General features: G+C 47.6%; 1 protein-coding gene across 1 annotated transcript in view; it reads left to right on the top strand.

Annotated features, from left to right (window-relative positions):
* Positions 1-23,695, top strand: part of LOC143280307 (3'-5' exoribonuclease HELZ2-like) — a 32,976-nt gene extending 9,281 nt beyond the window's left edge. The window contains 8 exon segments of the mRNA XM_076584939.1: positions 13,830-13,978; positions 14,783-15,037; positions 15,493-15,567; positions 15,883-16,029; positions 17,855-18,135; positions 18,969-19,201; positions 21,480-21,647; positions 23,592-23,695. Coding sequence (XP_076441054.1) covers positions 13,830-13,978; positions 14,783-15,037; positions 15,493-15,567; positions 15,883-16,029; positions 17,855-18,135; positions 18,969-19,201; positions 21,480-21,647; positions 23,592-23,695 — 1,412 coding nt within the window.

The following is a 23,695-nucleotide window of genomic DNA, read 5'->3' as shown; positions in this document are numbered from 1 at the left end:
TAGGTGCTGCTTATAGGTGCTTCTTTAGGTGTAGGGTGAACTTTTTTTTTACTGTGTGCTGCCTTAGTGTGTGTTGCTTTTGCTAAGTAAGGTGAACTGCTTAGTGTGTGTTGTATTGTAAAGTAAACACTCTATAAAAACCACTCCATGTGGCCCTGCTATTGATGTGAGGAGAGAGTGAGTGAGTGCATCATTAGTTGATCCTATATCCCCCTGTCTGTTATCCTCTCTCTTCTATTAGAATCGAACGACACTCTCAAACAACACCTTTTTACAACTTGGCGTCGCCGACAGGATAGGCAGGTAGAGTGATTTACTGACACAATAGGCAGGTTAAGTGGTAGGACTTAAGCAGCACACAGCCAGGTAACACAGCCCAGTAACAGCCCAGAGATGACAACCCCAACTACAATGGCGCAGGAGTTTCCCATGGGGTGGTACGTAGCACCCACACTCCCAGTATTCGCTGGTGAGCCTGGTGAGATGTCGGCTGAGGACTTCATCATGGAGGTGAAGCGGGTCCTGGCTGCGTACCCCATGGGAGACGAGATGGCTGCCTACTTTGTGTACAGCCATTTGCAGGGAACCGCACGCAGGGAGCTGATGCTGCGGGACCTTGAGGAGACCAACACCCCAGAGAAGGTGATCAACACTCTGCTGGGGGTGTTCGGTGACGGGCGGCATGTCACCACATTGCTGTCCACATTCTTCTGCAGGGAGCAGTTGCCGGAGGAGTCCACCTTGGACTATTCTCATGCTCTGTGGAGTCTTGAGAGAACCATCCAGATGAAGAGCACTGGGGCCCTCACCGCTGAGATGCTGAGGGACCACTTCATCAATGGCCTCCGGAACCCCCTGCTGAAGAGGGAGCTGCGTCACATACTGCGGAAGGAGCCTCAGACCACCTTCATCCAGGCGAGGGATGAAGCCGTGAGGCTGCAGCGAGAGCTGGAGGAGGACCAACAACAGCAACAGGCCAGGGAAGAAACAGCAAAATTAGGAGTCAAACTGTTACTGTTAGAAGAGAGTGTTAGGTCCATGCAGGGGTTAATGTCAGATTTAGTCAGTCAGAGAGATGGGGCTGTGCTAGAGAACAGGGCTGTGGGTAGGAAGAGAAGGAACAGAGGTAGGAAAGGGAAAGGTCAGTCAGTGGTGGGAAATGGGATTTCCCCAAAGGTGGGTAAGGTTCTCCCCAAGGAAAAGTACCGAGATTTCCACAATGAGAACCAGAGAGACTTGCCCAATAGTCTCAGGAGGCAGGATCTGAGTCTGAAAGAAAAGACTCCAGTCAGGACAAGGGGTGACTGTGAGGATGATCCTTGCCAGGGTGAATGGGTGCTGCTGCCCATGCCACCTGAACCAGGTGTTCCTGGTATATGTGCCACAAGGGAGGGCACAGATGATGGAGACTGCCAGGATACAGTCAAGTCTCCCGGACGGGCACACGGACCGGTGGCAACCAGTTTGTGTGAGACTGGCACCAGGTCTCATCCGAAGCCTGGGGTGCACGGGACATGCGCAGGTGCCATGGTCCCAGATCAGACTGACAGGGGTGGGAAACTGTCAGGGTCAACCTGTAGGGTTAGCAACAGGGGTAAGGCTACCCATCCAGCATGGGCTAAAATTGTATCTGTAGCCTGCTAGGGGATAATCTGGATGAGGAAAATTGTATATGTCATGCTATGCTGTTTTGTGTTTTTTTCCTCCGTTCCAGGGCTTGTGGCTGCTGATGTGTGTCAGCTGGAACACTGTGTTGATTTTTGCATTGTGTAGCTCCCCGTTTGATTTTTTTATGTATGCTTTTTTGGGGGGGTTATGGTGTTATGTACAGCTTTATCATTTTGAAATGTATTTTTGGTGGTTTCTTTTGTCGTGTAATGTCTTCATTTTCACATGTTTATGTTTTTGCTAATTTTTGGGTTAGAGAACTAATCTCCCCATTAGCATTAATTGATGACGGCAGTGGTCAGCATGTGGTCAGCAGCAATGAGGACATTGCATTCAAAAGCCGGGGGTGGGTGTTATGGTGTGCCAGCAGTGTCACCCCCTACCACCTGCACTCTGTCCCCTTCTCTCCCCATCCCTTCCCCTCCCTCCTCCTTATCTCCCTTCCCGCTCCGTCCAAAGCCCAGTCTTTGAGGTCGCGCCGACACTGCGCCACCACCCCTCCTTTCACCCTCCCTCACCCCTACTCCCTAGTCGGCCCTCTTTGGTCAGCGACGCCGCGTCACCCGCCCCAGCTATAGGAATACGTGCAGTTACGTGATGTCTGCCACCATCCCCGTGTTCGAAACGGACGAGCACGGCATGTCGGTATATCCCATGTGGCGGCCTGTCTTTCAAGTCGTTCCCCTTCTCCCTGTTCACAAACATGGCTGAGGTAGATGGCGGGACTTCGGAACGTAAGCTAGGAAGAATTTATGCTAATGTGAACTTTGATCATGCCGGCTAACATGCCCAGAGTTGTATTGTCCCGTCTCCCCATTCTCTTTGTGACGTAAACGGGTGAACCTGTCATCACAGACTGTTGTAGAAACAAGTGGAATGAAATGTAGCGAATCAGATGAATCTGTTGAATTGGACGAATTGGGATCAAGCAGTGAATCTGTCAGTCATTCACATAGCATCATTAGGACAAGCAAAGATTGGTTATTTCAGTTCAACTAGTTAGGGGAGTGAGTGTTGTAGCTTAGATTAGTATGCACAGTATGTTGGGGGAAGGGATAAAACCAGTCAGCACAGCCAGTTCTGAGCTGTCTCCCAGAAGAACTGACTGACACAGGGTGACTGACTGATCAGTGATGTGAGGAACAAGGAAATCCCTGTTGGGCTGTGAGTACATGACTTGTAATGGTTTTATGTTATGTTGATAACTTAGTTATGTTGGGAAACTATGATTGTGTCAGTGAACAGCCAGTTTAAGTTGATCTTGTGGCTTGTGGAAAGAAAAGGGGTTAATGTGTGAGAGTTCCCCACTGAGAGAAGGACTGGCCTAAATCTTTTGAGTCCCCCCCCCCAACCCCCCTTCTATTTGGTTACAGATATCTTGTTCTGTATTTTTGATGTATTACTTACTTGTTTTATATAGTAGCTGGGGTTGGTTCAGTGTGAACTGAACAGATCAAAAGGCTAACACAATGTCAGTGTGTGTTGAGGGTTTTTCATGTGTGTGTGTGTACACATGGGGGTAACAGCAAGTGTTGTGGAACACATGTTTGATTTGTTGGTTGTTGTGGTAACATGTGTAGGAGTTGTGCTGTGTGTCAGTGGTTTACTTTGTTCAGACAAAGTGGGAAGCAACATTGTAATGTGATTAATGAGTTGATTAACAGTGAGAGCACTGAGGGTCAGTGCTATATGGTTGCATATTGCTGTTTACCAGAGGTATGTTGGGAGTAATGATTTCCACACATGTACTTGTGTCAGTGGGACACTTTGTGAAGGCAAAGAGGAGATTTGTTTGGTAATGGTAACACACAGTTTAATTGAATGATGGGTAACATGAGTTGGAGCACAGGGTTGTATTGGTCAGTGATAATTATGTTTTGTACACAGTATGGTAATTGGTATGTCACTGCTGGTGGCAGGTAAGCTTGATGAAGCTTGTATTTCCTCACATAGATCTATGTGTGAGAGGAGTGCATACTGGTGGACATGTGATGAAAGGTGCTGAGAGGGTATAGGCCTTTTATGTCAGTGATGTCCAGATATTTGAGATTTTATCTGACCTGGGTTTTGGTTGTATGTTTGTGTTCCAGGTGTGCTGCTTATAGGTGCTGCTTATAGGTGCTGCTTTAGGTGTAGGGTGAACTTTTTTTTTACTGTGTGCTGCCTTAGTGTGTGTTGCTTTTGCTAAGTAAGGTGAACTGCTTAGTGTGTGTTGTATTGTAAAGTAAACACTCTATAAAAACCACTCCATGTGGCCCTGCTATTGATGTGAGGAGAGAGTGAGTGAGTGCATCATTAGTTGATCCTATATCCCCCTGTCTGTTATCCTCTCTCTTCTATTAGAATCGAACGACACTCTCAAACAACACCTTTTTACAACTTGGCGTCGCCGACAGGATAGGCAGGTAGAGTGATTTACTGACACAATAGGCAGGTTAAGTGGTAGGACTTAAGCAGCACACAGCCAGGTAACACAGCCCAGTAACAGCCCAGAGATGACAACCCCAACTACAATGGCGCAGGAGTTTCCCATGGGGTGGTACGTAGCACCCACACTCCCAGTATTCGCTGGTGAGCCTGGTGAGATGTCGGCTGAGGACTTCATCATGGAGGTGAAGCGGGTCCTGGCTGCGTACCCCATGGGAGACGAGATGGCTGCCTACTTTGTGTACAGCCATTTGCAGGGAACCGCACGCAGGGAGCTGATGCTGCGGGACCTTGAGGAGACCAACACCCCAGAGAAGGTGATCAACACTCTGCTGGGGGTGTTCGGTGACGGACGGCATGTCACCACATTGCTGTCCACATTCTTCTGCAGGGAGCAGTTGCCGGAGGAGTCCACCTTGGACTATTCTCATGCTCTGTGGAGTCTTGAGAGAACCATCCAGATGAAGAGCACTGGGGCCCTCACCGCTGAGATGCTGAGGGACCACTTCATCAATGGCCTCCGGAACCCCCTGCTGAAGAGGGAGCTGCGTCACATACTGCGGAAGGAGCCTCAGACCACCTTCATCCAGGCGAGGGATGAAGCCGTGAGGCTGCAGCGAGAGCTGGAGGAGGACCAACAACAGCAACAGGCCAGGGAAGAAACAGCAAAATTAGGAGTCAAACTGTTACTGTTAGAAGAGAGTGTTAGGTCCATGCAGGGGTTAATGTCAGATTTAGTCAGTCAGAGAGATGGGGCTGTGCTAGAGAACAGGGCTGTGGGTAGGAAGAGAAGGAACAGAGGTAGGAAAGGGAAAGGTCAGTCAGTGGTGGGAAATGGGATTTCCCCAAAGGTGGGTAAGGTTCTCCCCAAGGAAAAGTACCGAGATTTCCACAATGAGAACCAGAGAGACTTGCCCAATAGTCTCAGGAGGCAGGATCTGAGTCTGAAAGAAAAGACTCCAGTCAGGACAAGGGGTGACTGTGAGGATGATCCTTGCCAGGGTGAATGGGTGCTGCTGCCCATGCCACCTGAACCAGGTGTTCCTGGTATATGTGCCACAAGGGAGGGCACAGATGATGGAGACTGCCAGGATACAGTCAAGCCTCCCGGACGGGCACACGGACCGGTGGCAACCGGTTTGTGTGAGACTGGCACCAGGTCTCATCCGAAGCCTGGGGTGCACGGGACATGCGCAGGTGCCATGGTCCCAGATCAGACTGACAGGGGTGGGAAACTGTCAGGGTCAACCTGTAGGGTTAGCAACAGGGGTAAGGCTACCCATCCAGCATGGGCTAAAATTGTATCTGTAGCCTGCTAGGGGATAATCTGGATGAGGAAAATTGTATATGTCATGCTATGCTGTTTTGTGTTTTTTTCCTCCGTTCCAGGGCTTGTGGCTGCTGATGTGTGTCAGCTGGAACACTGTGTTGATTTTTGCATTGTGTAGCTCCCCGTTTGATTTTTTTATGTATGCTTTTTTTGGGGGGGTTATGGTGTTATGTACAGCTTTATCATTTTGAAATGTATTTTTGGTGGTTTCTTTTGTCGTGTAATGTCTTCATTTTCACATGTTTATGTTTTTGCTAATTTTTGGGTTAGAGAACTAATCTCCCCATTAGCATTAATTGATGACGGCAGTGGTCAGCATGTGGTCAGCAGCAATGAGGACATTGCATTCAAAAGCCGGGGGTGGGTGTTATGGTGTGCCAGCAGTGTCACCCCCTACCACCTGCACTCTGTCCCCTTCTCTCCCCATCCCTTCCCCTCCCTCCTCCTTATCTCCCTTCCCGCTCCGTCCAAAGCCCAGTCTTTGAGGTCGCGCCGACACTGCGCCACCACCCCTCCTTTCACCCTCCCTCACCCCTACTCCCTAGTCGGCCCTCTTTGGTCAGCGACGCCGCGTCACCCGCCCCAGCTATAGGAATACGTGCAGTTACGTGATGTCTGCCACCATCCCCGTGTTCGAAACGGACGAGCACGGCATGTCGGTATATCCCATGTGGCGGCCTGTCTTTCAAGTCGTTCCCCTTCTCCCCGTTCACAAACATGGCTGAGGTAGATGGCGGGACTTCGGAACGTAAGCTAGGAAGAATTTATGCTAATGTGAACTTTGATCATGCCGGCTAACATGCCCAGAGTTGTATTGTCCCGTCTCCCCATTCTCTTTGTGACGTAAACGGGTGAACCTGTCATCACAGACTGTTGTAGAAACAAGTGGAATGAAATGTAGCGAATCAGATGAATCTGTTGAATTGGACGAATTGGGATCAAGCAGTGAATCTGTCAGTCATTCACATAGCATCATTAGGACAAGCAAAGATTGGTTATTTCAGTTCAACGAGTTAGGGGAGTGAGTGTTGTAGCTTAGATTAGTATGCACAGTATGTTGGGGGAAGGGATAAAACCAGTCAGCACAGCCAGTTCTGAGCTGTCTCCCAGAAGAACTGACTGACACAGGGTGACTGACTGATCAGTGATGTGAGGAACAAGGAAATCCCTGTTGGGCTGTGAGTACATGACTTGTAATGGTTTTATGTTATGTTGATAACTTAGTTATGTTGGGAAACTATGATTGTGTCAGTGAACAGCCAGTTTAAGTTGATCTTGTGGCTTGTGGAAAGAAAAGGGGTTAATGTGTGAGAGTTACCCACTGAGAGAAGTACTGGCCTAAATCTTTTGAGTCCCCCCCCCCCCCCGTTCTATTTGGTTACAGATATCTTGTTCTGTATTTTTGATGTATTACTTACTTGTTTTATATAGCAACTGGGGTTGGTTCAGTGTGAACTGAACAGATCAAAAGGCTAACACAATGTCAGTGTGTGTTGAGGGTTTTTCATGTGTGTGTGTGTACACATGGGGGTAACAGCAAGTGTTGTGGAACACATGTTTGATTTGTTGGTTGTTGTGGTAACATGTGTAGGAGTTGTGCTGTGTGTCAGTGGTTTACTTTGTTCAGACAAAGTGGGAAGCAACATTGTAATGTGATTAATGAGTTGATTAACAGTGAGAGCACTGAGGGTCAGTGCTATATGGTTGCATATTGCTGTTTACCAGAGGTATGTTGGGAGTAATGATTTCCACACATGTACTTGTGTCAGTGGGACACTTTGTGAAGGCAAAGAGGAGATTTGTTTGGTAATGGTAACACACAGTTTAATTGAATGATGGGTAACATGAGTTGGAGCACAGGGTTGTATTGGTCAGTGATAATTATGTTTTGTACACAGTATGGTAATTGGTATGTCACTGCTGGTGGCAGGTAAGCTTGATGAAGCTTGTATTTCCTCACATAGATCTATGTGTGAGAGGAGTGCATACTGGTGGACATGTGATGAAAGGTGCTGAGAGGGTATAGGCCTTTTATGTCAGTGATGTCCAGATATTTGAGATTTTATCTGACCTGGGTTTTGGTTGTATGTTTGTGTTCCAGGTGTGCTGCTTATAGGTGCTGCTTTAGGTGTAGGGTGAACTTTTTTTTTACTGTGTGCTGCCTTAGTGTGTGTTGCTTTTGCTAAGTAAGGTGAACTGCTTAGTGTGTGTTGTATTGTAAAGTAAACACTCTATAAAAACCACTCCATGTGGCCCTGCTATTGATGTGAGGAGAGAGTGAGTGAGTGCATCATTAGTTGATCCTATATCCCCCTGTCTGTTATCCTCTCTCTTCTATTAGAATCGAACGACACTCTCAAACAACACCTTTTTACAACTTGGCGTCGCCGACAGGATAGGCAGGTAGAGTGATTTACTGACACAATAGGCAGGTTAAGTGGTAGGACTTAAGCAGCACACAGCCAGGTAACACAGCCCAGTAACAGCCCAGAGATGACAACCCCAACTACAATGGCGCAGGAGTTTCCCATGGGGTGGTACGTAGCACCCACACTCCCAGTATTCGCTGGTGAGCCTGGTGAGATGTCGGCTGAGGACTTCATCATGGAGGTGAAGCGGGTCCTGGCTGCGTACCCCATGGGAGACGAGATGGCTGCCTACTTTGTGTACAGCCATTTGCAGGGAACCGCACGCAGGGAGCTGATGCTGCGGGACCTTGAGGAGACCAACACCCCAGAGAAGGTGATCAACACTCTGCTGGGGGTGTTCGGTGACGGGCAGCATGTCACCACATTGCTGTCCACATTCTTCTGCAGGGAGCAGTTGCCGGAGGAGTCCACCTTGGACTATTCTCATGCTCTGTGGAGTCTTGAGAGAACCATCCAGATGAAGAGCACTGGGGCCCTCACCGCTGAGATGCTGAGGGACCACTTCATCGATGGCCTCCGGAACCCCCTGCTGAAGAGGGAGCTGCGTCACATACTGCGGAAGGAGCCTCAGACCACCTTCATCCAGGCGAGGGATGAAGCCGTGAGGCTGCAGCAAGAGCTGGAGGAGGACCAACAACAGCAACAGGCCAGGGAAGAAACAGCAAAATTAGGAGTCAAACTGTTACTGTTAGAAGAGAGTGTTAGGTCCATGCAGGGGTTAATGTCAGATTTAGTCAGTCAGAGAGATGGGGCTGTGCTAGAGAACAGGGCTGTGGGTAGGAAGAGAAGGAACAGAGGTAGGAAAGGGAAAGGTCAGTCAGTGGTGGGAAATGGGATTTCCCCAAAGGTGGGTAAGGTTCTCCCCAAGGAAAAGTACCGAGATTTCCACAATGAGAACCAGAGAGACTTGCCCAATAGTCTCAGGAGGCAGGATCTGAGTCTGAAAGAAAAGACTCCAGTCAGGACAAGGGGTGACTGTGAGGATGATCCTTGCCAGGGTGAATGGGTGCTGCTGCCCATGCCACCTGAACCAGGTGTTCCTGGTATATGTGCCACAAGGGAGGGCACAGATGATGGAGACTGCCAGGATACAGTCAAGTCTCCCGGACAGGCACACGGACCGGTGGCAACCAGTTTGTGTGAGACTGGCACCAGGTCTCATCCGAAGCCTGGGGTGCATGGGACATGCGCAGGTGCCATGGTCCCAGATCAGACTGACAGGGGTGGGAAACTGTCAGGGTCAACCTGTAGGGTTAGCAACAGGGGTAAGGCTACCCATCCAGCATGGGCTAAAATTGTAGCTGTAGCCTGCTAGGGGATAATCTGGATGAGGAAAATTGTATATGTCATGCTATGCTGTTTTGTGTTTTTTTCCTCCGTTCCAGGGCTTGTGGCTGCTGATGTGTGTCAGCTGGAACACTGTGTTGATTTTTGCATTGTGTAGCTCCCCGTTTGATTTTTTTATGTATGCTTTGTTGGGGGGGTTATGGTGTTATGTACAGCTTTATCATTTTGAAATGTATTTTTGGTGGTTTCTTTTGTCGTGTAATGTCTTCATTTTCACATGTTTATGTTTTTGCTAATTTTTGGGTTAGAGAACTAATCTCCCCATTAGCATTAATTGATGACGGCAGTGGTCAGCATGTGGTCAGCAGCAATGAGGACATTGCATTCAAAAGCTGGGGGTGGGTGTTATGGTGTGCCAGCAGTGTCACCCCCTACCACCTGCACTCTGTCCCCTTCTCTCCCCATCCCTTCCCCTCCCTCCTCCTTATCTCCCTTCCCGCTCCGTCCAAAGCCCAGTCTTTGAGGTCGCGCCGACACTGCGCCACCACCCCTCCTTTCACCCTCCCTCACCCCTACTCCCTAGTCGGCCCTCTTTGGTCAGCGACGCCGCGTCACCCGCCCCAGCTATAGGAATCCTCCCGAAACCTGGAGGGGGTCAGGCTGGTGTTCTCCTGACCCACTCCCGGGAGGGTCACTACCTTGTCGTGGTCGGGAGGCTTAGTGGCCAGTGATCGAGCGAGCTATGTCGGCAGGGGCATCAGTGCTTCTTGGGGTTTGGTGCTCTGGTCCCAGGTCTTAATTGACAGCCTACATAGCCATCGTAGCTGTTAGGGCTGAATAAGTGGTGGTTTTGTACTGATGCCCCTGATAGGGCTTCCCATGCCGAACAGGTCGTGAGGCCCAAACTAAACGTGACCCACTGTCCCTTTCGCTATTCTTTGTTCTTCTTTTTACCGCCTCTTTTCTGTCCTCAGCTCCCCATCAAGCCTTCTTTTCCACATTCTTTTTTTCTCTGCGGCCTTCTTTAGGCCCGCCGTGTTTGCCGTGCGGCGCGACCTGTGATGGAGGGGAATGAGATCCTGGGGATTGAGAGAGCACGCTGCTCTCAACACATCCCTTTGGCTCGGACCTCTCCTAAGACAGGCGGCACACATTGGCCCGTGTGTGTCAATCGGCTTCCCCTTCGTGGGGCTGGGTCAAGACTGGCAGTTTAGTGGCTGACGAAGGTAACCCCCGTAGTGCTCGGCTCTCTGTCCCCGGGAGCTGGGCATGATCGGGGGGGAGCACGTTGGAGCTGGGCTGCTGGTTGTATATCCCTCCCGAAACCTGGAAGGGGTCAAGCTGGTGTTCCCTTGACCCTGGCCCCTAAGTTGGACCCCATGGTGGGTGGGTAAGGGAGGGATGAATTCACATTTTTCTTTCAACATGAATCCTAAACAAATACACCCCCCCAAACTCGGAAAAAGACGACGACAGGGAACGGACGACTCAGACTCTGAGTCGGAGGTCGTCGAGACCTCTGGTTTTTGGCCATCGTGGCTAGTGATGGAGGGCGCTGATGACGACAAGCCCTTGTCGGCTCTCAGCCCCTTCGCTGTCCAGAAGGGCTTTCAGTGTCTGGCAGGATCGCTCAGATCCATCAAGAGGCTGAGGAGCGGAGCGTTTTTAGTACAGACAGAATCCAAAAGACAGACACAGCTCCTTCTCAAGGCGACCACTTTCGTGGATAGGGCAGTGAAGATTTCCCCTCACAAAGGTCTCAACTGCTCAAAGGGAGTCATCAGATGCCCGGAGTTGAAAGGTGTGTCTGAGGCCGAGATCAAGAGCGAATTGTCCTCTCAGGGAGTGACCGATGTGTACAGGGTGACGGTGAGGAAGGGGTCGGACAGAGTCCCGACCAACACTTTCTTCCTCACCTTCTGCTGCCCGGATGTCCCCAAGGACATTCGGGTCGGATACCTGCTAGTTAATGTCAGCCTGTACGTACCGTCCCCTCTGAGATGCTTTAAGTGTCAGAAATTCGGACACGTGAGAGACAGATGTAAGGAGGAAGAGGCGTGTGGCACCTGTTCGAAGGCGGCGCACCAGGGCGATTGCGTCAGTGCAGCCCTGTGTGCGAACTCGAAGGACTGCCCCGCCTGGAAGAAAGAAAAACAAATCCAGAAAGTCAAGACAGAACAGAAAATTTCCTTCTTTGAGGCAAGGAAACAGGTGGAGGCCGCGTCGCCTAAGGCGTCGTATGCCTCTGTCGTCAGATCCAGGACGGTGGACGTCGCGGTCCAGACGACGTCCACAGGAACGCAGACGGACGACTTAACCGCCTCGTCGGAACCGTTGGCCTTGGGTGGAGGCGCTGTGTCCACCCCTTCCCATCCTGCGCGGCAGTCCTCAGGGGCTGCTGGGCGGGAGAGAAAAGCCTCGGGCGGAGGCACGTTGTCCGCCTCCCGCCCCACCCCACCCCCCGGCCCCCCTCGCCCCGCCTCTCGTCTGCCTGGCCCTCGGGCTGGCGGAAGTGGCCGGAAGCCCCCCTTACCTCCAAAACTCAAGGAGGGGAGGGTTGCGGCCACGGCGGGATCGGGAGGGGCCGAGGTGGTGGTTATTCCGACCCGGTCGGAATCCGAAAAATTTATGTCAAAAAACAAATACTCCATCCTGGCGGACCTTGAGCCACCGCAAGTGGAGGAGCAGGGGGTAGCGATGGAATAGGCTGCTGCTTTATTTTTTTTTAAAAACCTTTTTAATGGCAGTGATCCACTGGAATATCCGGGGATTCTATGCCAACTTCCAGGAACTCCAGCTGCTTTGTCGTGCTTTGAAACCTTCAGTGCTGGCACTGCAGGAGACTCTGCAAAGAGATGGCAAGGTTTTATCTCTCTCTGGTTTTAACTCCGTTTTTAAACCCGCTCAACCGAAGCAAGAGGGGTTGACGGGAGGTGTCGCTCTTTTTATTCGAAAGTCCCTTTTATACAGTACAGTTCTTTTAAGCACCCCTTTACAGGCGGTGGCAGTCAGAGTCACGCTCGAGAAAACCATCACTGTCTGCTCTCTCTACCTTCCCCCTTCCGTCCGTGTTCTGAGGCAGGACCTCATGAACCTGGTCGACCAGCTCCCACGTCCGTTTTTACTGTTGGGCGACTTCAACGGACACACCCCGCTCTGGGGAAGTGAGATGACATCAGCCCGAGGTCTTCTCTTAGAAAACCTTCTCTCTGACATGGACTTGTGCTGTCTTAACGACAAGTCTCCCACTTACCTGCATCTGTCCTCTGGAAAGCTCTCGTGTTTAGATCTGTCGGTCTGCGATCCATCGTTGGACCTGGACTACGAGTGGAAAGTGCACGACGATCTGCACGGGAGTGACCACTTTCCTGTCGTCCTCCGCCCCACAGATGGAGAAGGTGACTCTCTGCCTGACCGCCTGTACTACGACAAAGCAGACTGGAGTTTTTTTACCACCAAGATAAGAGCGGAGCTGCAGGAAGAAACAGTATTGAAAAGCAAGGACCCTGCTGACGCTCTGACTCGGATCGTTTTAGATTGCGCCAAAGCAGCAGTCCCATCGTCTACCTCCAAGCCTCAGGTCCCTAGAACGCCCTGGTTCAACGCGGAATGTCGGGAGGCCCGCAAGTCTCGGAAGAGAGCGCAGCGACGCGTCTTTCGGAGACCGGAGTCCAATAGCGTTCGAACCCATCAACAGCTGAGGGCGAAAGCCAGGTATGTTTTTAAAAAGAGCCAGAGGAAGTCATGGAGAGATTTCTGCTCTTCCTTAACCTCCAACACACCCAAGAAGAAAGTGTGGAGGGTTTTAAAAAGAATTAAGGGCAAAAACGCATGCCCGACCTTCCACCATCTTAAACTTTCAGACGCTCTGGTCACAGAGAAGAAAGCAGTTGCCAATTTGCTTGCCTCCACAATAGAACAGAACTCGAGATCTGCTAACAAATCTGCTCGCTTTCTTAAAACCAAAAACCTGTCAGAAAAAACACCATGTAACTTCTTTTCCGACAACACAGAGAATTACAACCTTTCTTTCACAATGAACGAACTTAAATCTGCCCTTCAGACCTGTACGGATTCCTGTCCAGGAATGGATGAGGTCCATTATAAATTCCTAAAGCACCTTCCCCAAACCTGTCTGGACACCCTGCTTAAAGTTTATAACCACATCTGGGTCACAGGCTTCTTTCCACCCTCCTGGCGGAAAGCCCTCATAATCCCGCTGCCGAAACCGGGAAAAGACCCCTCGAACCCCTCCAACTACCGCCCAATTGCACTGACCAGCTGCGTCTGCAAACTGATGGAGAAGATGGTCAACGGTAGACTGATGTGGAAACTAGAGACCGGCGGCCTTCTGGCGAAAGAACAGTGCGGTTTCCGCAAGCATCGCTCTACCGTTGACCATCTGGTTCGTCTGGAAACCACGATAAGAAATGCTTTCGTCAACAAACAACATGTGGTGGCCATATTTTTTGACCTGGAGAAAGCTTACGATACCACGTGGAAATTTGGTATTCTTTCCGACTTGCACAAGCTTTGATGTATTACTTACTTGTTTTATATAGTTTGGTATGATAAAGTAAGCGGGTTTTTTTCCTCCCATGCGAGGTTGTTGTTTCTTATCCCCCCCCCCACTCCCCTCCCCCACCCCCTCTCTCTCTCTTTGCTTAACGCTGATGGTGTTGTGTCAGGGGAACTGAGGGCCAAGCTGGGTTCCAAGTGTCCCAAGATTGTGCGGGTGTACGGTTCCATGATTGAGACCCAGGATTTCCCTGTGCCCGGCATGGACCACAGAGCTTCGCCATACACACGGGGACAGCAGTGCCAGCCTGATCTGCAGGTACACATACATACACACACACACACACACACACACACACACACACACACACACACACACACACACACACGTGCGCATGCACACACACGCACGCGCATGAGCACGCACACACACACACACACACACACACGTGCGCATGCACGCACGCACATGAGCACACACACACACACACACACACACACACACAAACACACACACACACACAATCAGCTGATTGATCTTTCTGCCGAATTTGGATCTGCCGGCCATGGTATGTGACTTGTGTAATTAAACTCATCGTCGGAACTCTCTCACGCCGGTGTGGTTTTCTCGTATCTAACATCTGTTCACACATTTAACATCACTGAGCAAGCTGTTGATAATGAGCAATCGAACTGGTAACATGCTAAAGTTATTATTATTGATACTCACATAGCGTCTATCATCAGTCAGAGGCTAAACTTTAAGTGCTTTACAAACACGGAGTCATTTGCACCAGAGGTTGCCTACTTGGGTACAGCCGACCGACAGCTGCCTTAAGGCGCTCATCATTCGTTCCCTGTGCCATCCAGTCATCACGCGCACGCACACACATATACATTAGAGTGGATGTCACGTCACATTTGGCCAGGGACAACTCTTGTGTAGTCATGGGTTCTTTTGCGTGTGCTAAGGGACATGACGTGACCTCGGTTTACGGTCTCATCCAAATGACGCGTCCAGACCACAACTCAAGGTCTAGTTGAGGGAGAAGAAATTCTTCTAGCGAGTATGTGATTTGGTCCTGTACCCTCAGGTTCTCTATGATCACCTCCTGTTTTCCAGGACATCTCGCTTCACCATTTGATCCGGCAGAGAGGCAAACCCCACGCGGAGGAGCTCCAAGAATTTGACGCAAAATTCAGAAGGTGCATTGAACGTCCCGGCATGTATGGAATGCACGTGCAAGACTTGAAAGAGTACCGGAAGATCCTCTACGAAGCCACCAAGGAGGAGCTGCAGCAGTACGACTGCATTCTAACCATGTGCGCTGTTGCCACCAGCCCAAAAGTCGTGGACGACAAAACCTCCGTTTTCCAAGTGAGCCACCACCGTGGGTCGACTTTCCTCAGTGTTGTTAATCCTTCGTTCAGCTGTGATTTGTCCCTTTCTGTCTGTCTCTTTATGGTGATGACGATGATAGCGAGATACAAGAATACTTTATGATCTCTCAAAGAGAAATTATTCACACGTTTTCTGATAGAAAGGCGACATTAAAAAGACATTTATAATGGTAATGATAACGGTACATTTATATATTGCTGTCAAACCCATCAAAGCGCTTTCACAATAACACGTCAGACAGACACAAAGCACACAAGAACACACAACACACACACACACAACACTCTCTCTCTCTCTCTCTCTCTCTCTCTCTCTCTCTCTGTGCAATGTCTAACAATCTGTGGGGGTTTTTTCCCAGGGGGCTACTGTTACAGTGCCAACATTCTATCTTCCAGTCTGATTGACTGTTCTCAATGTCTGACAATGGGCAGATTCTGATTGATGAGTGCGGCATGTGCACAGAACCAGAAACCATGGCCCCTATCCTCCCCACAAAAGCCAAACAGGTATATTTTATATTGACTTAACCATTATGTTTGTTTAACATGTTGTACGAGTATATATGTAATTATATAAATGTGTGCGTGGATGCGTGCGTATGGACGGGTGGTGTGTGTGTGTGTGTGCTTTGAATAATGTGGAAATGCGATGTTTTTTTATTATCGCGTTTGATTAGCCATGACTGTTGTGTGTGTGTGTGTGTGTGTTGTATATGTCATATCCCCAATTTTACTGTCATGTTTTGTATCACAGACTTCACCGCACTGAATTTATCTTAATGAGGGACTAAATTAAAGTGATTCTCATTCTCATTCTGACAGGTGGTTCTCATTGGTGACCATCGGCAGCTGAGACCCATTGTCCGCTGCCAGGAGGCCGCGGAGATAGGCCTTGACCAGTCTCTCTTTGAAAGACTTCACCAGAACTTTCCAGAATCTTCCATACTCCTGACCGACCAGTACAGGATAGTAAGTTGGGAGTTCCTTGTGGTTGGGAAATGTTTTCTTGTCGGAATGCCTTGTTCGTTTGTTTTTTAAAGAAGTTTTTTTTTTTTTGTATTGTTTACTTTCTTTTTCCATGCCAAGAAATAAAAGACGTTTGCAGAATGCTTAGAGAGAGAGGGAGAGAGAGAGAGAGAGAGAGAGCAAAGAGGCGACAGTGGGAATGTCTTGTGGTGGGGATGTTTTGCGAGAATGCCTTATTTTGGGAAAACCCTATGTTGGGAATTGTTTTTATGGGAATATCTTGTGGTGGGAATGCCTTGTTTAGATGTTATGTTGTGATGGGGATGTATCCTGGGAATGTCTTGTGGTGGGAATGTCGTGTGGTAAGAATGTCTTGTGGTGGGAATGTCTTGTGGTAGGAATGTCTTGTTTAGATGTTATGTTGTGATGGGGATGTATCGTGGGAATGTCTTGTGGTAGGAATGACTTGTGGTAGGAATGTCTTGTGGTGGGGATGTATCGTGGGAATGTCTTGTGGTAGGAATGTCTTGTGGTAGGAATGTCTTGTGGTGGGGATGTATCGTGGGAATGTCTTGTGGTAGGAATGTCTTGTGGTGGGGATGTATCGTGGGAATGTCTTGTGGTAGGAATGTCGTGTGGTAAGAATGTCTTGTGGTGGGAATGTCTTGTGGTGGGGATGTATCGTGGGAATGTCTTGTGGTGGGAATGTCGTGTGGTAAGAATGTCTTGTGGTGGGAATGTCTTGTGGTAGGAATGTCTTGTTTAGATGTTATGTTGTGATGGGGATGTATCCTGGGAATGTCTTGTGGTAGGAATGACTTGTGGTAGGAATGTCTTGTGGTGGGGATGTATCGTGGGAATGTCTTGTGGTAGGAATGTCTTGTGGTAGGGATGTATCGTGGGAATGTCTTGTGGTAGGAATGACTTGTGGTGGGAATGTATTGTGGGAATGACTTGTGGTAGGAATGTCTTGTGGTGGGGATGTATCGTGGGAATGTCTTGTGGTAGGAATGTCTTGTGGTGGGGATGTATCGTGGGAATGTCTTGTGGTAGGAATGACTTGTGGTAGGAATGTCTTGTGGTGGGGATGTATCGTGGGAATGTCTTGTGGTAGGAATGACTTGTGGTAGGAATGTCTTGTGGTGGGGATGTATCGTGGGAATGACTTGTGGTAGGAATGTCTTGTGGTGGGGATGTATCGTGGGAATGTCTTGTGGTAGGAATGTCTTGTGGTGGGGATGTATCGTGGGAATGACTTGTGGTAGGAATGTCTTGTGGTAGGAATGTCTTGTGGTGGGGATTTCGTGCTGTGGGAATGCCAGTGATGCAGGAGAAAAAGAAGGACCCAATTCAGTTTTCTGGAGTTCTCATCGTTAAACAACTGCCAGCATGTATAAATAAAAACATGTATGATTAGTTCTTCTCTCTCTCTCTCTCTGTGCTTCCTCCCTCTCTCTTTCTTTCACACACACGCACGCACGCATATACATCCCCCCTCTTCCTCACACTAGCTTACACACAACACACATCCTGACATGAATGAACCACAAAGAAACAAACAAATGCGCGCATGCACACACACACACACACACACACACACACACACACACACACACACACACACACATATACATCCCCCTCTTCCTCACACTAGCTTACACACAACACACATCCTGAAATGAATGAACCACAAAGAAACAAACAAATGCGCGCATGCACATACACACACACACACACACACACTAAAATATGCACAAACACATACACACAAATACACAAAAATACAAAAAAGCCACATGACTTTAAATTCAGTATGTACGATCCACAGCATCCCGAAATCTGTGCCTTCCCATCCAATGAATTCTACGAAGGAAACCTGAAGACAAAATCCCCAGACCGTTGGAGTCTGGCGCGCACTTGGAACGTGGACCCCCTGCCATTCTGGCCCCGGTGTTTTCCTCAGCTGCAGTTCTCGGACAGTCGGTACGAGAGGGAGCTGGAGGCAGCCAGCCAAGCACTGCCCCATCTTCTGGTGGACGTCCGGGGAACGGAGAACATGCTGACTGTCACCACTGAGGAGGGCAACGAAGGGTCCAGATCCAACGCCATGTAAGCCGACAAAGTGGTACAGGGCAAATAAAAACTTTTTTTTTTAATCGCCACCAACAAACAAAATATCTGTTCACTGTTAGGCCATCGCCCCATTTGAAGAGTTAAACAAAGGTGAACAAGGTATTATACCATAGTGTTATACATATTGTTCACACACAAACAATATACAAAGACGTATTGAGTGAGGGGCAATAAAGATAGTCTGTGGGAAAAAAGGTTGAAAAATAATACTCACTTGGATAAGAAGCGTCTACGTTTGTAACCATAGGTCCCGCTGTTTTAGCAGCAGGAAACGACATTGGAGGTAAGGGCAAGACCTAACGGGGCAGTTTTGTTGGGCTTATTCACGTCTGGTAGGCTCTCAAGGCCCTGACTAGTGTGTTGGGTCTATGCGTAGGCCCGACATTGATCACCCCCACCTACCCCTGCTTTTGCAAGAAAAAAGCATGTACTGTGTCAGATAAAAATGAAATAAAGTCAACCGTGAAAATGACATAATTATGACCTGACAGAGATAAGATTTGAAGAAAAGAATCTGCTCAATAATTGTTTAATCTTTGGAGATGTGGAGTTTGGAGGAAGGGGGTGGGGTGGGGGGCTGTTGCTGTCGTTCTTGCCTTTCTTCCCTTTCTGAGCTCAACAGCAGTGTTTGTCCATGACCATTCTTCTATTGAATCATTGTACAAGACAATGCATACAGTCATTATTGTAATATGCTGTAGTTGCATATGTTCATGTATTTTTCTCTTGTGTCATAACAAAAATATCTATTACAAATATTTGTTTTGAGACGGGCAAAACACAAGTAAGTTACATGCCAGCTTGTATAGGAAAATGTTTTTCGCCTCCCTTCAGATCGAAATCCTGGCTTACCTGAAGACTGCACACGGGGTAGATCTGCAGACAGTAAAAGTTCTGACACAGTACAAGGCACAGCGCCATCTTCTGGAGGAGAAACTGAAACAAGCGCGCACGGGCAGCCGTTACAAGGCCTTTGAGAGACGTGATGACAAAAGGCTGCTTCATGAAACGCAGCTGATTAGTACCGTGGTGTCCAGCCAAGGTAAGGCTTTCCACATTATTTCATCTTCATCTTCTTGATCTTGTTCCTCTTCTTCTTCCTGAGCTCTGTGAAGGGTCATTGTGGCGCTGAAAACTAATCAAAGGTTAAAATTGTACGACTTTCAAATCCATGGGATGAACCGGTTCTACCACGCAAACTGTGACAAAGTCAGACCCGTAATAAAAGATGAAACCGTGAACTGGCCTACGCTTTACCGCTTGACTGCCGCTGACAAGTATGCTCTTCAGTGAAGGGCAGTCATCTGCAACAGACTAAGCTTACAGATCAAGATGTTAGTGACCATTCTGAATTTGGACTTCTTCCTCTTGGGACTGCATTGTTTTTTGTTCAACAAAATCAGCTTTAAAGAGAACATAAAAGGTAGTATGTGCGCTTAAAATTTATTCCACAGTGATCTCTTCACCAAGGCTCAGTGGTCAAGGGGTTAAGCATACTTCACAACTCGCTGTCTCCTTTATGAGATACTTTCCCGATGAAAGTAATGACAAAATTGCGATGATCATTGTCATACCGACAGACGCGACGATCATGGTATTGTTCATTCTGACGGACATGATGACAGTTGCATTGATCATTGTCGTGGTGACGGACGTGACCACAGTTGTTTTGATCATGGTGGTGGACGTTTATGACACTTGTATTTGTATTACCCTTTTTGTCACAACAGATTTCTCAGTGTGAAATTTGGGCTGCTCTCCCCAGGGAGATCTCGTCGCTGTATCGACAGCGCCACCATTTTTTTTGTTGTTTTTGAATTTTCTGCCTGCAGTTTTATTGACTCACTTGTGTAAACAAAGTGAGTATGTTATAACCCAGTGTTCAGTTGTCTGTGTGTGTCCATGGTAAACTTTAACATTGCCGTTTTCTCTAGAAATACTTTGTCAATACCAAATTTGGCTTAAACATAGTAGGAAAAAAAATCTTCAGTTATACCAATAATAGGTTGTACGTCTCCCGATTTTAGCGGTATTTCAGAATAATTAATGGTTTATTTTGTTAATGCTGATTCCGGAATCCGAAAAAACTGTTACCCCTTTGCAGCTACCCATTTGTCTGGTTTGGAAACGCCATGACCACGTTTTTCTTGTTTGCAATCAAAAGAAAAGAAATACAAATTCTGGACAAAACACATACAGTGACACTAACTACATTGACGTGATTGCTGCATATGGAATATTCTAACGTGGACACTGGATTAACTAGAATGAACATAAAAGAACATTTTAATCGACCGTTTCACAGAGTTTCGGCAAGCTTTTTCTAGACTTGTCTGTGCAGATCTTGACAAAATATGTTGCAAAGCCTAACATGATGACGTCTCCTTTACCGCCAAATTAAAAGAATTTCTTAGATAATCACTGACGTGTTTACTGCTTAAGAATGATTTAAAGTGAATACTGAATTAACTGGGATGAACAGAAAAGAGAAATTGAATGGACGGTGTCGTAGTTTCTCAGTGAGCGAAAAAACAGGTTTGTCAAATACGGATCTCTGCAGATCTGTAAAAATGGAATATATATTGTAGTGTATTTGAGGTGATGGGAACGTCTCCTTTACCCGAATCATAACAAAAATAACATGATTTAAACGGCGCTATCACTCTGATCACTGTTGTTGATTTATTCCGCAAAACGAACATGCTCAAATGATACTATTTGAATGTCATAAACAACCCACGTTAGCACAGTGGATAAAACAACTCGTTCTCGACTCGAACATCCATGGTTCGAATCTGCTTTGAAGCTTTTTTTCTTTGCTTTTTTTTTTTAAACGCGAAGCTGTCCAGTGTATATGATTATAATAACGAATAGAGAACACATTTCAACATACTGTTTTTTGTTTTTTTTATATTTTATTTTTTATAAGATATTCTTATTATTGTTACTTCTTTAAGTGTGTATCACAAGTGAGTCTTGAAGGCCTTGCCTTTCTTGTTTTTCTTATCGAAGAGGATTTTTCTACAGAATTTTGCCAGGGACAACCCTTTTGTTGCCGTGGGTTCTTTTACGTGCACTAAATGCATGCTGCACACAGGACCTCGGTTTATTGTCTCATCCGAATGACTAGCGTCCAGACCACCACTCAAGGTCTAGTGGAGGGGGAGAAAATACTGGCGACTGCCGGTGTGATTCGAACCAGTGTGCTAAAATTTTCTGGCTTCCTAGGCGGACGCGTAACCTCTAAGCCAACCCTCCACATATTGATCATACTGACGGATGTGACAACAGTTCTGTTAATCATGGTGGTGGTTGTGCAGGGGACGAATGGAACTATGTGATATTGAGCACGGTGAGTTCGCTGCCGCCCCACAAGATAGAAGCCAAGCCCACCTACGGCTGGTGTCGCCAGAACCTGGGCTTCATCACTGACCGCAACCAGATCAATGTGGCACTCACAAGAGCTCGCCGGGGACTCTTCATCGTTGGTGAGCTGTCTGGTGCATTGGGTTGTGCTTTGTTGGGTTGTGTTATAGTGCATTGTGTTGTGCTATGTTGGGTTGGGGTGCGTTGTGTTGTGGTGCATGGTGTAGTGCTATGTTGGATTGTGTTGTGGTGCGTTGTGTTGTGCTATGTTGGGATGTGTTGTGGTGCATTATGTTGTGCTATGTTGGGTTGTGTTGTGGTGCGTTGTGTTGTGCTATGTTGGGTTGTGTTGTAGTGCATTGTGTTGTGCTATGTTGGATTGTGTTGTGGTGCGTTGTGTTGTGCTATGTTGGGATGTGTTGTGGTGCATTATGTTGTGCTATGTTGGGTTGGGTTGTGGTGCGTTGTGTTGTGCTATGTTGGGTTGTGTTGTAGTGCATTGTGTTGTGCTATGTTGGGTTGTGTTGTAGTGCATTGTGTTGTGCTATGTTGGGTTGTGTTGTAGTGCATTATGTTGTGCTATGTTGGGTTGGGTTGTAGTGCGTTGTGTTGTGCTGTGTTGGGTTGTGTTGTGGTGCGTTGTGTTGTGCTATGTTGGGTTGGGTTGTGGTGGGTTGTGTTGTGCTATGTTGGGTTGTGTTGTAGTGCATTGTGTTGTGCTATGTTGGGTTGTGTTGTGGTGCGTTGTGTTGGGTTGTGTTGTGGTGCATTGTGTTGTGCTATGTTGGGTTGTGTTATAGTGCATTGTGTTGTGCTATGTTGGGTTGTGTTGTAGTGCATTATGTTGTGCTATGTTGTGTTGTGTTGATGTGCATTGGGTTGTGTTGTTGCGTTGGGTTGTATTGTGCTGTGATGGGTTGTGTTGTGCTATGTTGGGTTGTGCTGTGTTGGGTTGTGTTGATGTGCATTGGGTTGTGTTGTTGTGTTGGGTTGTATTGTTGTGGTTTGAATTCTGCTGTGTTGGGTCGTGTTGTGGTGCATTGTGTTGTGTTGTGTGTTGTGGCGCAATGTGTTGTGCAGTGTTGGGTTCAGTTTTGTTGTGGTCTGGTGTGTTCTTTTATGTTGTGTTGTGTTGTTTTGTGCTGCGTTGCTTTGTAGTTCGTTGTGTTGTGTCAAGTTGTATTGTATTTGACTGTGTTGTATTGGATTTTATTGTGTTGTATAGTGTTTCATTGCATTGTGTTGTGATGTAGTATGTGGTATAGTGTTACGTTGTTTTGTGCTGTGGTGTGATGTGTTGCGTGTTGTATTATATTGCATTGCAATGTATTGTGCTGTATTTCACTTTATCACATTGCTTTGTATTGTGTTGTGTTTTAATACCTTTTGTCAAAAGGTTTGGTTCTGTGTAACATTCGGGATGTTTTCCCTGAGGAGAGCCACAGCTAAGCACCACCCGTGTTTCTTTTTTTTTTTGTTTGTTTGTTTGTTTGTTTGTTTGTTTTTTTCAGTCAGCACATGTATCTGTTTTCCTATCAAAGCGGATTTTTCGTGTCGTTTTTTTGTGTTTTCTTTTTTTTTTCCTTGCAGAGTTTGGCCAGGGACAACCCTTTTGTTGCCGTGGGTTCTTTTTCATGTTTTAAGTGCTGCACATAGGACCTATGTTTATGGTCTCATCGGAATGACTGGCACCCAGACCACCACTCAAGGTCCAGTGGATGGCAGGGGTGGAGTAAAAAAAAAAAAAAAAAAAAAAAGAAAGAAAAGAAAGGTCCGCATATGGAACTCGGACCCGTGCATACTCGCTTTCTGATGGGGCGTGTTACCACTTGGACACCGCTCCATTGTGTGTATACTCCTGAAGGATAGGTGAATGGTTTATTCGTGTGAGACTTTCGCAACAGGCCGGACTGTCAAATTGCCCAAGAGACAGACCTTTTCTTTAATGTAAATTCATGAAAAAGAGGGGTGCAGTGCAATGCAGTAGGCCCGGTAATTATTGGGGTAAGTCTTGGGCGAGGAGGGGAAACGTGGATGCCAACAGTGATTACGTTTTGTGTCCCCAGGAAACAAGGACCTTCTGACATGTGACGAGGTGTTGCGGAGACTGGTGAAAGGATACGAGGAGCAAGGCTGTGTCTGTAAGGCTGAAAAGTTCCCGCCACGCTAA

The sequence above is a fragment of the Babylonia areolata genome, chromosome 3 (assembly GCF_041734735.1).
Source record: "Babylonia areolata isolate BAREFJ2019XMU chromosome 3, ASM4173473v1, whole genome shotgun sequence".
In the NCBI taxonomy this organism is placed as follows: Eukaryota; Metazoa; Mollusca; class Gastropoda; order Neogastropoda; family Buccinidae; genus Babylonia; species Babylonia areolata.
This window is presented reverse-complemented; position numbering and strand designations above follow the sequence as displayed.